At 40.7% G+C, this 14444-nt stretch overlaps 1 protein-coding gene across 1 annotated transcript in view; it reads left to right on the top strand.

Annotated features, from left to right (window-relative positions):
- Positions 1-14444, top strand: part of PTPRN2 (protein tyrosine phosphatase receptor type N2) — a 615253-nt gene that overhangs the window by 518872 nt on the left and 81937 nt on the right. The window contains exon 14 of the mRNA XM_035129839.3: positions 7554-7748. Within this exon, the coding sequence (XP_034985730.2) occupies positions 7554-7748 (195 nt within the window). The remainder of the gene's footprint in view (positions 1-7553; positions 7749-14444) is intronic.

The raw sequence follows: 14444 nt of genomic DNA on the forward strand, positions 1-14444 counted from the left end.
TGTTTGAGCACTCTCTTGTACTGCATACTGTAAGCGGGCCTCATCTGGAACTGTTCAAAGTTAAATAAAAAACAAAACAACCCCCCACTGTCTAGTTTATAAAAAAGGAGTCTGGTGGATTAGACCAGTTTGTAGATGGAAGGTGGTATATATTGCATCCAAGACTTCCCTCTTCTTTCAGTTCAGTGCTTCCAAATAAAAAGTGCAGGGAATTGCAACTCCCTGTTTTAGTAAGACGTATGTAGTACAAACTCATGTATCCCTTGTTCATTGTTCTGTACGTAAACTCATTATAGAGTGTGGTGCTATAGGAATTGTGTTTTAAAAATTCAAAGATTTGTGTCTCTTAGGCATAGTTTGGTTACACGTATCTTAAATGCATTGTCAACAGTTTTTCACATAGCAATCTTGGAGTGTTTGGTTTAGCTGGCCTGTTGTTTTTTCTTTCCTCTTTTTGGAATCTCAGTATGGAGCAGGTTTAGTGAGCCAGTGGTCCCAGTGTGATATAGTGATAATCTGAGTGTTGGATTAGGATTGGATGTCCCAGGTCTAAATCTTGAATCATCCATGAAGCTCACTGGTGACTCCAGGGAAGTCTCTCTCTGGTTTCAGCCTAACTTACCTCACAGCGTTGTTGGGAAGCCCTTTTATTTTTAGAGGTACACCATCCCCCTTGGAGGAAGGATGGGCTAAAAATGGCACAAGTTTATTAGTAGGGTTTAGGGTTGGAGCGATCATCAAGGACTTGCCCTGTGCAAGCATTGTCGAAATGAATGGAACATGCATTGAAAATGAACGTCATTCACTGAGAAGCTCTTTTGCACAAGAGAGTTTCCCAGTGGGTTATGCCCACCCTCAAGAGGCCCTATTCAATAACCAATGACAATGGCCCACTTGGTATGAAAAGTGGGGTTGCCCTGGTCTATAAAAGAATGTCAATGTTTCATCTGCTCATCTTGATGAAAATTATGCATGTTGAGAATCTTGGCATGTGATTCCCACAAAATCTCCATCCTGGTAAAATAATGTTTTCTGCTTGCTTGTGCAAGATGGTGTTTACTTTATGTTGTGTGTTAATGGTTACATGTCAGAAATGCAGTGCTTTTGCACCCCTGCCATCCAAACAAGAGTTGAGTTAAGTAGGGGTGTGTGACACAGTGAACATAGGGGTGACAGCAGCCCTTCCCAGTCTTGAGCCTCAGAGGTTGGGCTCCTCTCTGGCCAACATGGCCAGTGACCAAGGTTTATGAGATGTATGGTTCAATAACATGGGGGAACTTTAAAGAATTTCTGACCAGTTAAACCAGAGTGCTTGGATACCAAATGAATTAATCTCATTTAAACTGATGCAGCTGAAATAATTTTGAACTTGAAGTGTTGCAGTTTAACTAGTTTATGAATCAGGCCAATGGGCTTCTGTGATGGAAAGTTAAATAGGGGTGCGGGGAGAGAGAGAACTAGTTTTACCTGGTTATAGAACCATCCTCTCCTTTACATGTGCACATGATAAATATTTCATGGGAGACCAGGTAGTTCTAATGAATTTTTCTGGGCACTAGACAGTTAAACTTTGCCCGGTTGTGTTCTACCAATTCTCTAGTATGTGTGTGTCTCTCTCTCTCTCTCTCTCTCTCTCTCTCTCTCTCTCTCTCTCTCTCTCTCTCTCTCACACACACACACACACACACACACCTTTTTTTTTGTCTCATTTTCTCCACACTTTTGTGCCAGCTTGATGGCTGTCATCTGCTGCGAAAGCATGTGGCAGCAAAAGCACATTGCTGTCACAGAGCAGGGACACCCAGAAAGAGATGGCACTTGTGGTGTTATGCAGTCTGCACATTGAAACAGGAAACCTTCGCTTCCTTAAATGATGAGATTCACTTTCTGAGGATGTGTGAGTGTGTTTGTGTTTGCAGTGCTTGCCTGACATAGGTCAGGAATGCAGAAGGCTTAGACTGTGCATAAGAATTGGCTGCAGGAGCTCAAATGTAGGAGCACCTGGGCAGCAATGTACAGAACATGTTCCCATTCTCTCTTTAAGATTAAAGGGACTTTCACTAATCCTACTTTTCTCTGGTGGCTTAAGGGAAACCTCAGCGCTACTTTGAAAAGGGAAGACTATTTTTGAAGGTGTTGCTTTCAGTAGCATTGCCCAGTACCATTCAACCCCTTCTGACAGAAAATCTCATGCGCGATGCTCCAATTTAACTTCCTGTTAATCTGAGAATAACTACATTGCCGATAGCTAGGTTGTCTCCCTGTCTAATTACACCTATCAAAGAAAGAGGAGGAGCTTGCAGGAAGTACTTGCCTTGCTATATTTCTAATAAAAGTGGGGTCTTTAACATCCCAGCTTTTTTGAATATTTAAATAAGAAAATACAAAATGATCTGAAAACAAAGCCTGATTTTAATTTTAGCCTTGCATAAACTGACTTGCTCTTCTTCAAAAACCCATTTCAGCATCTCTTGCCTCTCTGCCAAGTCATCAGTTTGTTGAAAAACTGAGAATTATTTAGAACTGGTTCTATATATATTTTTTTAAAAAAATGTTTTTTGTGGTGGTGGGAGAGTTTGATATATGCTTTTATAAATGTTCTGTTTAGGATCACCACTTTGTCTCTTTGTTTTAAAAATATCACACACATAAAGGCTCTCTGCAAACTACCATAACACTATTTCCAAATGTTTTAGTTTGATTTGGGTAGTCGCTGCCACACAGCAATAAGTTTTTCTATCATACGTGGTCAATACATTACACAAATGTTTGATAGTAAGTGTGATGAAATGAAATAAGAAGGAAGTAGTGTCTCCATTGGCAAGCAATTCCCATGTAACGTGAAACAATTTCATAAGCATCAAGTTAGCTTTTAAAATAAATGTTTATGGTCTAACAATCCATTGGAGGATACCTAGAAAGGCCATGTTATCATTTCCCCATATTTGTGCTGTAAATGGGAGTTTAAGTTCCAAATGAACATCCTGCTTTTCCATTTGTTAAAACTCAAGATAGCTCAACATCAGTTAAAACCAAAATATATAAATTTATCTACCAGCAATATATAAAACCCACAGTACGACACCTGCAAATCAAATGTACAATGAAAGCTTGCAATGCAGCAGTACACACGAGTTGGAAGGAGGTTTTTCTTTCAGACAGGATCCTGCTGCTCTGTGTGTTTTAGGGAATTTTCTGCAGGAAAGAGGATGCTGCTTGAGCTGGGAAGCCATTAGTAGTGTTTTCAGGATGTTAAAGTTGGAATGTTCAACTACGCAGGCAGTGTTGACCAAACATTGGGCAGGGGAACAAATATTCAGTTGTTGCTCATAGTTTTGTGAGAAGTTTCTGAGAGCATAATTAGGGTGGATGGATAGTCCAAGGATATGGGTAGTAAATCTGGTGACACAGGCATTAGAAGTTTGTAGCTTTTCTGTACTGTTGTTATGTTTTGTAGTATACACTTAGCAGATATGAAGAGGACTTGCATTTGTAACTCCATTTAAGAAATAATAAAGGATGTTAAGTCTTTTGACTACTCAAATATAAAAAGGCTGTGCCAAAGGTAGGCCTTCAGTCTGCCCTACTAATTTCACTTCAGGACAGGTTTTTTTGTTCTTGTTTTTTTGGGGGTGGGTGGGTGGGAGCAACAGAGAACTCAATTAGCAGAACTGATAGTGATGGTTTGGGGGATGTTTGAAATGGGTCTACACTAGCAAGTGCTCTTAGAAATAACGTCAAGAGCAGCATCACCATTGCTCAGGGACAGGGTTTCAATCCACTATGGTTTCTCCGATTACTTTTTTTGAAATGGAAGTCATAATAATAGGGGATGGTTCACTGGCAGCAAATAAGATTACCAAAAACCCTTGGCCTCTGCTTGGGCAAAAAGCTGAGGTGGAGCTAGTCTAGAATCACATTGTTCTGGGATGGAACCAGAATGCAGTCTGGAGGACGGTGGTCAAAGCCAGGGGGCAAGCCTTGAGTTTGATGCTTTGTCAGATTTAGTATCACAGAGAGAACATAGTTTTACTGGTCTGACTACTAAATATTGGCTGAGTGTCAGCACCACTGAACAATGCAGCATTTACTGTATTTGTCTGCAGCCCATAGACTAAGTCAGTGCTAATGGAGAATCTCTGATTTCTAAACATTTTCTCAGATGGACGACTTCACTTGCAAGGGGTGTTTGATATTTTTCTCATAACTGTTTTATCTGAGGGAGTTTATTGTTGCATGCTGCTATGGTGGTAGCTTAATACCTAGCATTTTATAAATTAATAAAGTGAATAAATGAATGTAGAAAGCAAACAGTGGTGGCCCTGTCGGGAATATACTCAGAGTAAAATCCCATGGTCTGTAGCATCTGATAAAGTATGCACGGTGTCAGTGCCCAACTTCACTGGGCGGTGTGTTTCACCTGGGCAGGTGTCACTGTACTGGGAGATCTTGTCCAGACCACCACAGAACAGACCTTCTGTTCTAATGACATTGCACATGGTCATTGCAAGCAAAAACATGTTTCTAGGAGTTCCCAGCATGCACATCAGGTGTTTCCAAAATGTATTTTAAGAATTCTCTTCTAAAGAATTTGAAACAAAGGGATACAAAGTTGGAGATATTAGTACTACCCTCTACTGTGTGGTGCCCGGCATTGTATATGGTTGGGTGCTAACCTGCTTGTGTTGGCCCAAGAGATGGTTTTACACAGGCCTTGGTCTGGGCTGCTGCATCCTTTACCCATCCTTTGCTTGCTTTGCCCCCTCCCATAGAACAAGATGTTCCTTTCAGCTGTTGCCATTCAAGTCTCCTGTTTTTCTGAGGCAGAAGAAAAGCCAAGACGGGTTGGGCTAGAACAGGCATGGCCAAACTTGGCCCTCCAGCTGTTTTGGTACTGCAACTCCCATCATCCCTGGCTAACAGGACCAGCGGTCAGGGATGATGGGAATTGTAGTCCCAAAACAGCTGGAGGGCCAAGTTTGGCCATGCCTGGGCTAGAAGGAAGCAAGTAAAGAACTGCCACTGCCCCAAAGAATTTTTATTTTCTTGTTCCTTCTGATATTAGAAGCAGCTGCGTTGATAAGGAAAGGGTGGGAAGAAGAGAAAACCTTATATTACTTTAAAAACAGAGTGTCATCTTGGGTGATGCTCACTGAAGTCCATCTATTTCAAGGAATCTACTTTGAGCATGACTAACGTTGGGTATCAGTCTCGCCCATCTTCTGATGTACCCTTTGTGCATCTTGGCTATACTTCCCATTGTGTAACGCAGATAACCATTTCTGCTTTCTTTGGGTATGCAAAGCAATTATAGTTGACGCAGAAGCTACTATAAGAATGGTTTGTGAAACTCTCAGTAATGAATTGAATTGTTCTAATATAAATTATTGGTTCATTACTTTTTCCATAACTGTTATCTTTCAAACGGGGGGGGGGGAGCCTCCTTTCCTGCTGCTGCCCTAAGAGCAAAAGTTATTTTATATTTCTTTAAAAAAACATTTGTAGAAAGACAGAGATTGCATAACTGTTATGCCATCTTCAGCCATATGACTTTTGTATAAATAGGAGCTATTAATTTCTGGTTGTTAACTTGTTCTTATTGCTTCCCTTGCCCCACCTTCATGTCAGCAGTCTGAACAAGGTTCAGTTGTAGAGTGTAGCCCTGGTCAGGATATGAGTACTAAGAACAGGTGGAAGCCTAAACAAATGCTGCGAGAAGTGGCTTGCATCCTCTGTTGGATTATGCATTGATCCAGTATGTAATATATGTAAAAATATTATTTGCAGCAATTAATGTTGAAATCATTTTAAAATTCATCTTACTTTTACTTTTTACTCAGCTGTTTCCCATTCCAATAAAGCATATAATGTAAGCATCAAATAATAATTGATGCTAGAAAGTTTTATTTCTATACAAATAAGCAGAACCATCCAGAATACCACATCAGTGCTGGTTCTACATAATACAGTCGTACCTTGGATCTCAAACACCTTGGCTCCCAAACAAATCGGTTCCCGAATAATTGAAACCTGGAAGTGAGTTTTCTGGTTTTTGAACGTTCTTTTGGAAGCTGAACATCCAACAGGGCTTCTGGTTGACTGCAGGAGCTTCCTGCAGCCAATCAGAAGCCGCGCTTGGTTTCCGAACATTTTGGAAGTCGAACAGACGTCCAGAACGCATTCCGTTCGACTTCCAAGGTATGACTGTAGCCCGTAACCAAGTTGGGCAAAAGTTATTGTAGTGATACCTTCAAGTACCTATGACTTGGGTCCTGACTTGTGGACTGCAGCACAAGGAACAAGGGTGGGTTGATATGAAACTCGTGCAAATGCATCCCCTCCACCATACAAATGCGATTGGGCTCTGGCTCAGTGCTCTGTTATTAGAAAGTGGGGGGCAAATGGAGCTTTACCTTCAGCTTCTGTCTTTGCACCCCTGCCATTTCCCAAGGAAACCTTGATGGACTGCCATTGCCCGACCTATTTATCAGGCTACCAGAGAACCTACCCCACACACCCCTGTTTTCAGTTGTCTCCCAGTGAGTGTGATTTAGCTATTGCAATTCAAGGAGGCATGGAAGAACTCGTCTGGTTTTTCCAGCCCTGGAATATATGCATAATGCCAAGTGAAAATGGAGCAGAGAAATTGAATAACTTGGCTACACAATTTGGAATGGTAAACTATCCCCCTGGTGCAGTTAGGCAAATTTAGACTCTGAACCAATGGTCTTATGAGGACCCTCCCTACACACACACACACACACACACACACACACACACACACACACACACACCATAATCTATGGTGCTATAGATTACTTCAAATGTTGTAAGCCAGCCCTGCTGTGTTTAGGGACCCTCTGCTGATGGTACCATTTAACATTTATTATTATTATTATTATTATTATTATTATTATTATTATTAAAATTTATACCGCCCTGTGCCCTTAGATCCCAGGGCAGTTCACAAAAAATTGCAATACTGTATAAAAAAACACAAAATATATAATAAAAACAAGAAGCAAAACAACCCATTAATTGCCCTTCAACTACACATTTAAAAGGGCATCAGATGCCAATCAGCCAAAGGCCTGGTTAAAGAAGAATGTCTTTGCCTGGCATCTAAGGTGTATAATGAAGGCACCAGCCGAACCTCCCTGAGGAGAGCATTCCACAAGCAGGGAGCCTCTGCAGAAATTTATTCCAAAGTAGTTTTACTGACATCAGTATTCTAGAGTAGGTAGGTTCTAGTGGTCATAGTTTTGACTCTAATCTGTATATTTTGAAATCTTGTGCTTTGCACGAATCCTAATAAGCTTCGATAATCAAGCAATGTACATAGCGCAACAATCCTGCATACAGACCAAGGCTGGTGTTGCATCTTTCCTTCTTTCTGGCATACAGTTGTTGTGCACCTAAAGCTCAGAGGCAATAACAGGAGTAAAGCCTGCACATAGGGACAAACCCCTGTGTATTAAATGTGTGTTTCGGTGGATGATTTCTTAGAACCTGGATTTTAATCCCGGTATATTCCTTCTCTCTGTCTCCTCTAGGAGTTGTGTCGCCAGCGTATGGCAGTGAAAACATCAGACCACCCAGAGCCTCTGCATACGTCTCGCATTAACAGCATATCTTCGCAGTTCAGCGATGGGCCCATTCAGAGTCCTTCTGCTCGAAGCAGCCCTTCATACTGGTGCGAAGAACCAGTCCAGTCAAACATGGACATTTCTACTGGGCACATGATATTGGTAAGGTGCCACGGCTGTTGAATTCAACTGAAGAGAGCACTGTGGGAAATGCAGTGCATAAAACTTTCTTTTTAAAAACAAAAAAACCCACCAGCTTTTTAAAAGCCAGTAGGAGTGTTATCTTCTTACCCATCTTTTAACTTTAAATTTAATCTTAGCACTTTGGTTTTGTTTCTTCTCATTTGTGTCTTGGGAGTGCAATTCCAACCCTAGATCCACCAGGGTGTGGGAGTTTAGGATACGGAGCACCTCTGGCTCAGCCAGCAAATTAAATGGCTCAGCCAAGCAATGCCAACCTTTTGTCCCCAACCCCAGTTCAGCTGGAGATACTTAACTCCCACATCCCAGGGCTGAACTTGCTGTGTAGAACCTATGCCAGTGTAATCCCTGAATAACGGGTGTTCTGGGGGCAGGAGGGACTTATTCTGGACTAGTTGTAACTCAGTTCAGCTTAGTCACCTGACCTGGGAACCCAGCAGAACTAACACCAGCAGAAAGGGTGGCAATAAGTCAAACTAAAAGGCTTGTTTTCCCTCTGCCAGGTTTAGGCCAGGCCAGCCGGCATCAGCCCTGCTGCTAGATGGAATAAATTAAGCAGTGGTCCTCAACCTTGGGCCTCCAGATGTTTTGAGACTACAATTCCCATCATCCCTGACCACTGGTCCTGCTAGCTTGGGATCATGGGAGTTGTAGGCCAAAAAACATCTGGAGGCCCAAGGTTGAGGACCACTGAATTAAAGCACTAGCTTCAAAACCTTAGGAAGCAGCCTCTCACATGAATGGAAAAGGAATCTCAAGATTCTGTGGCAGCAAGAATCAGAATGGGTGCTTGGAATGTGCATTGCAAAAAGGCCAATATTCTGGCACCTGACATGGCAGCAAAAGGGGTCTATGTCTAAGTTCTGTTGACAGTCAAATATATTTGTGTAGCTGTCTGAACGCTGGATGCTTTCAGGTGTTTTGGGTAGGTGAAAAACAGCTTGGCTTCTTGCTCTATAATTATGTCACTAACTTGGCCAACAGAAGCTCTGATGCGGAATCTGTTGTCTCCCTACAGCACTGCTTTTTTCAAAATGCAATTCCTCCACCACCTCTGTCATTACCTTCTTAGTTTTAAGTTGCTGGTTTTGTGGTGTTTTTTTTTCCAATTGTTAGAATTGAACATATACAATACTCTAAATTTTAACTGCAAAAGCCAATTTCAATGAATTTCTATAAAACTGACTTAAAACAAAACTGTTAAACACCAGGTACTGTGTCTGAACAGTTTTCCTAGCTAAATAACTTCCTGGGGCTCTGAATTTTAGTATAACAGATGCATTCAGATATGAGAATTGGATTCAATATGCAAAAAAACCTAACACAAAAAACCCAACCATTATGCCTTTTCAGATCTACTCCCACCCCCCACCCCCACCCCGCTCTGCTCCAACATATTAGTTTACTTTCTTGTAGGTCACAACTGGAACTAGTTCACTAATACATTGGTCTCACAAAATAATGCCTTTAAAATTAAAGAAAACTTTGTCTTGCTAAAGTTTATGTCCCCAAAAGTAAAGCTCATTTTGAGATAAGATGTAATAAAATAAAAAAACATGAATGGAGATGCACGTGCTAAAGAAATGTTTACAGTAATCATTTGTGTATTAATATCAACTTGACGAAGGCTGGAATTGGATTCAGGTTGCATGCTTGAGCACTTTGCTGTGTTTTTTAGTTGGTTAGGAATATAGCAGTGCTGTTTCCTTCAGTGCTATCATTCAACCTTGAGTAAGCTGATATTTGGTAGATAAAAAAAGAGGACAACATGTGTTATGCATTAGGTTGTAAGGGTTCAAAAAAGGGCTGCTGAAATGTTGATACAGCACCTTGGGAATCTGAACTGCAAGGCTTTCATTGCGAGTGTGTACAAATTAAACCCACTGAGCCTAAAATAAGCAAATAGCAATGATTCATGAAAATTTTGTGTTGCTTTGCCTTGGTCTCTGTGAAAGACGAAGGGGCAAACAAAATATCTGTTCTTATTAGAAGGCGCGGTAATAGCAATTTTTCAGGAGGTCAGATGGAAAGGGTTTCTTTTGCTTGAGTGCCAAGAAAAGAAAGTTAAATGGAAGGTTGAACAGATGGTGTTTTGTCCAGTACTAGTGTTTCCAGAATCCTTTTAAAGACGTGCAAGTTGAGCATATTTTTTGAGTAGGGAGAGTTATATATCGCTGGTGATTAGTGGCCGGTGAGCTTCCTCCAGAATGCACATCTGATTCTATTCTAAAGCTTGCTCATCCTATACATGAGTACATATATCATGCATTTGTTTTGAATGAAAATTAGCATTCTGTCTCCATCTGTATCTCTCCTGCTCTCTGTCATGCCTCTGTTCCTTCCCAAGGCAAGGATAGGACAGCTTGGGAAGCAATGTGTTCTCTCTAGCGCCAAACAGGTCGTAGTGGGAGTGAGTTATCTCCCTGAGCTGCAGATTTAAGCCTGTGGCTTAAAATGAGACTTTGCTCAGTAGCTTCTGTCTTTGGCTCTAAACCCTTCCACCATTGTATCCCACCATGGTTGTCCTTTAAGAAACTCCCTGGTCATCACCTTATGTATTGGCTGCCTTCCGTATGTGACAGAGGTTGTACGCCCAGGCAGTTTCGTATCGATACAATGCTAGGCACATATACGTAAAATATGAAAGGTATGCAATACTTCTTATTTTTTTTTAAAAAAATAATTGCTGCCATAATTGAGGCCATATTTATGAGATCTGTTCTACTCTTAGATGGTCTGTGTATTTGCAGTTGGATGTTGAAAATACCATGTCTTTGGCATTCCAAATGAGATAACATGACTGTGGATGGTTTTTGCCTTCCTATTAGAACAAACAAACAAACAAAAACCTCCTAATTATTTATTCAAATATTATTGCATATTGCATGGAAAATAATCTTTAAGAAAACAAAGCCTTGAGAACAGCAGTGGAAACCCTCAAAAATGTGGTATGGTGAAGACCCATCGGAAAGAACCTTTGCAACGTAGATATGTATTAAAATATAGTACGCCTTAATTAAACTCTCATTACTTTGGATAGGGGTGTTCAATCACTATGCTTGAAAATATGTAGCTGGTCTGAAGGGAGGGGGGAAAATGTTTCTGTGTATGAATTAGTGAGAAATTGTGTTTTAATGTGGGTGCCTAGATAGTCAAGCAGAAAGATACCAGGAAATGAATTACTCTTTGCACTTATCTTACCTGTCAGAGAAAACTGACTTGTACCATTCATTGCAATAGGCAACTTGGACTCTTCCTTGGAGGCGCAGCTGTTGTTTCCCCTTTTCTTTGTTCTTAATTTTCATTCGGAACAGCTAAAGGCACATTGTGTTTTGCTACATTATTTTTTTTCTTTCGTGAACTTGGAAGTGGGGATTTACTTACTGGTTTTATAACCTGCTTTTCAAACTAATTTTCCAAAATGGCCTACATTTAAGAGATACATTATAAGAATATGAAAATGCAACAGTAGCAATCAAAGCACTAAGATACGTGGCAATGCAGAAGAAAATAATGGGTGGCACTTCATTATTTGTGTGCACCTCTTTTTAGACACCCCCCCCCCAAAAAAAAAGGAGAGAGAAGAATTCCACACTGTGGTACCATCACTGAAAAGGCCCTGTTCTTGATATCCACCAGTAGGGTACAAATAAAGTATTATTATTATTAATTATTATGGCTGCCAGGACACCACTGGGAACAAGGCAGTCAGATCAAATGACAGTTATCCTACTGGTGATATCCACCAGTAGTATACTTGATCATGATGGACCAGAGAGCAAGAAACTCATACAAATTCATATAGGCAAAGGACATCCTTAAGATAACCTGATTGCTGCCAATAAGGGCTTTAAAAATTTTTTACCAGCACTTTATCTTCATCCCAGGAATCAGCTGGTAACCAGGACAATTGATGTTGGATAACTGTCATTTGATCTGACTGCCTTGTTCCCAGTGGTGTCCTGGCAGCCATAATAATAATAATAATAACAATAATAATAATAATAATAATAATATATTTGTACCCTACCCATCTGACTGGGTTTCCCCAGCCACTCTGGACGGCTTCCAACAAAAAATTAAAATACATTAAAATATCACACATTAAAAACTTCCCTGAACAGGGCTGCCTTCAGATGTCTTCTAAATGTCAGGTAGTTATTTATCTCTTTGACATCTTAATGGGAGGGCGTTCCACAGGTGGGTGCCACTACTGAGAAGGCCCTCTGCCTGGTTCCCTGTAGCTTTGCTTCTCACAGTGAGGGAGCCGCCAGCAGGCCCTCAGCATTGGACCTCAGTGTCAGGGTAGAACGATGGAGGTGGAGACGCTCATTCAGGTATCCTGGGCCAAGGCTGTCAACACCAACACTTTGAATTGTGCTCGGAAACGTACTGGGAGCCAATGTAGGTCTTTCAGGACCTGTGGTTTGCAGTTTTGCAACTGTTTTTTAAAGGCAGTCCCATGTAATTGCAGCCTGGATTGAACTAGTGGACGGTGAAAAGAGGCTGGATCCACCTTTTCTAGGTAGTTGGCAGACCAAGCAACTAAAACTGTTAAAATCCCTCCTAGCTACCAGTGTCACGTGAGTGTCCAATGATAATGGTGGTCCTTTCTCCTCTCTTGGATCAGACAGTGAAAAATGAGTGCTAGAATAGGATATCATCTGCCCACTGGCGATGCTCCAGCCTAGATCTTTTGATAACATCATCTAGTGGTTATAGGGAGACCAAAGGTGATCCCTGTGGCACCCCGTAAACTAAAGGCTTCTGGTCCAACATAAGATGGATGGTGGACCTGGGACCTAGGGTGTGGAGGTGGTCTTCTGTATTTGCACTGAGGCAGAATTCAATTTTTCCTGCATTAGTTTGCCTGTAACTTTAACAATTGCAAATTTGCGGCCATGGGTCTACAAGCTGCCAAACCGCAGGGCGTAGACATTTTGCATTTATTGGCCAAAAATCGCAGGTCACCATGCTAGAAGGGCAGTAAGAGTAGAGGAACAGAAAGTTAGAGCCATAGGGGTATTGCCAATGGGACATGGTCCAAGTTACATAAATCCACAGACTGCTATTGGAAGGGCAAAGGGAATAGGTGCATATCTTGAAAAATGCCTTGCCTTTTTATTCCTCAGGCAGTATACTGGTTGGACTGGGAGTAGGAAAGTGCTCCCCACATGTGGCCTGCCTATATTCACGTTGCTACACCTGCCGTTTCCTATACCAGGAGGAAGGAGACTGTGGCCTTCCAAATGTTGCTGGACTACAACTCCCATCATCCTTGGCCATTGGCCATGTTGGCTTGGGCTGATGGGAGCTGGAGTCCAACAACACCTGGTTCTGCAACTCTTTTCCCATAACTACCTTAGGCCAGTGTTTCTCAACCAGTGTGCCTCCAGATGTTTTGGGACTACAACTCCCATCATCCCTAGCTAGCAAGACCAGTGGTCATGAATTATGGGAGTTGTAGTCCCAAAACATCTGGAGGCACACTGGTTGAGAAACACTGCCTTAGGCTTTTCTATTCATTTTGGGACATAAGGAAAGGATGCCAGATTGAAGTAGTATTGGACTTTCCTTTTGAATGACAAATATAGAACTTTTGCTTTGTTTCTATACAATGTAAAGTTTTTTTTAAAAAAAAAAAACAACCTGCATTTAATAGTTAAATACATTGAAATAAATCAATGGAGCTATTGAACAATATAAAATATCCTCCTTTAAAAAAATCACACACATTATTGTATTAGGTTACAATTTTTTAAAATAATTGAGTGCTCCAGCTAGTAATGTATGTATTCAGTTCTGGTTTATTGTCACCCAGATTTGCTGAAAGAAAGAAAACTGCACAAAAGGAATCTGATAATGGAAGGCAGCCTGGTTGAATAAACTCCCTTTCTTTGCCGTTTTCTCCTTATTAACTCTGTAATTAATTATACATAACTAAGGGAAGCTATGGAAATTGCATTTTGAGATGTATCATATCTGACTTCATTTCAGACTTCCATGCAATTTACTATTAATGAAGCAGGGATGGAAGCCCCAAATCTATAATTATTACTTACCATTTGAATGACAAGCAAAAATTATTATCAGCATAGTTTTGAATGAAAGAGGATTAATGCCTAATGTTGGAATTGTTAAATCTATCTTATATATATTTTTTTTAAAAAAATACTTTCCACTAAAGCATTTTGCCCGTAAGAGTTTTCGAGAACATTGTTTGCAATGAAAGTAACCCTCTCCTGGGTTAACATGGATTTTCGTAAATTGGACAGATTGCAAATATTTTTCAAAATGAATGAATATTTTATAGTGACTGAAGCTGTTCATCCGGGCACTGCTACAGAGCTCCTTGCTCATATATTCTGTATCTGAAATGTATATAAACACACACACAGGTATATGGAGTAGGGGGGGGGGGCAACGCAGTATCAGAGCAAAGATGGCTGGAATAAAGGATAAAACAACCAACATTTAAAGATCTATTTTATATTAGGGGTTTTAACATATTGACAGCAATTTTGTTCAATGTTTGTAGAGTCTAAAAGCGGAAATGAAATGCAAGATTGTCACCAACCATCGCTATGTTAAAATGTCTGAATAATTAGCATTATACTTGGCAAGTGAGGCCTGTAATTGCAATGAGAATTTTAATTT

Source organism: Zootoca vivipara, chromosome 11 (genome assembly GCF_965207765.1).
Source record: "Zootoca vivipara chromosome 11, rZooViv2.hap1.1, whole genome shotgun sequence".
Lineage (NCBI taxonomy): Eukaryota > Metazoa > Chordata > Lepidosauria > Squamata > Lacertidae > Zootoca > Zootoca vivipara.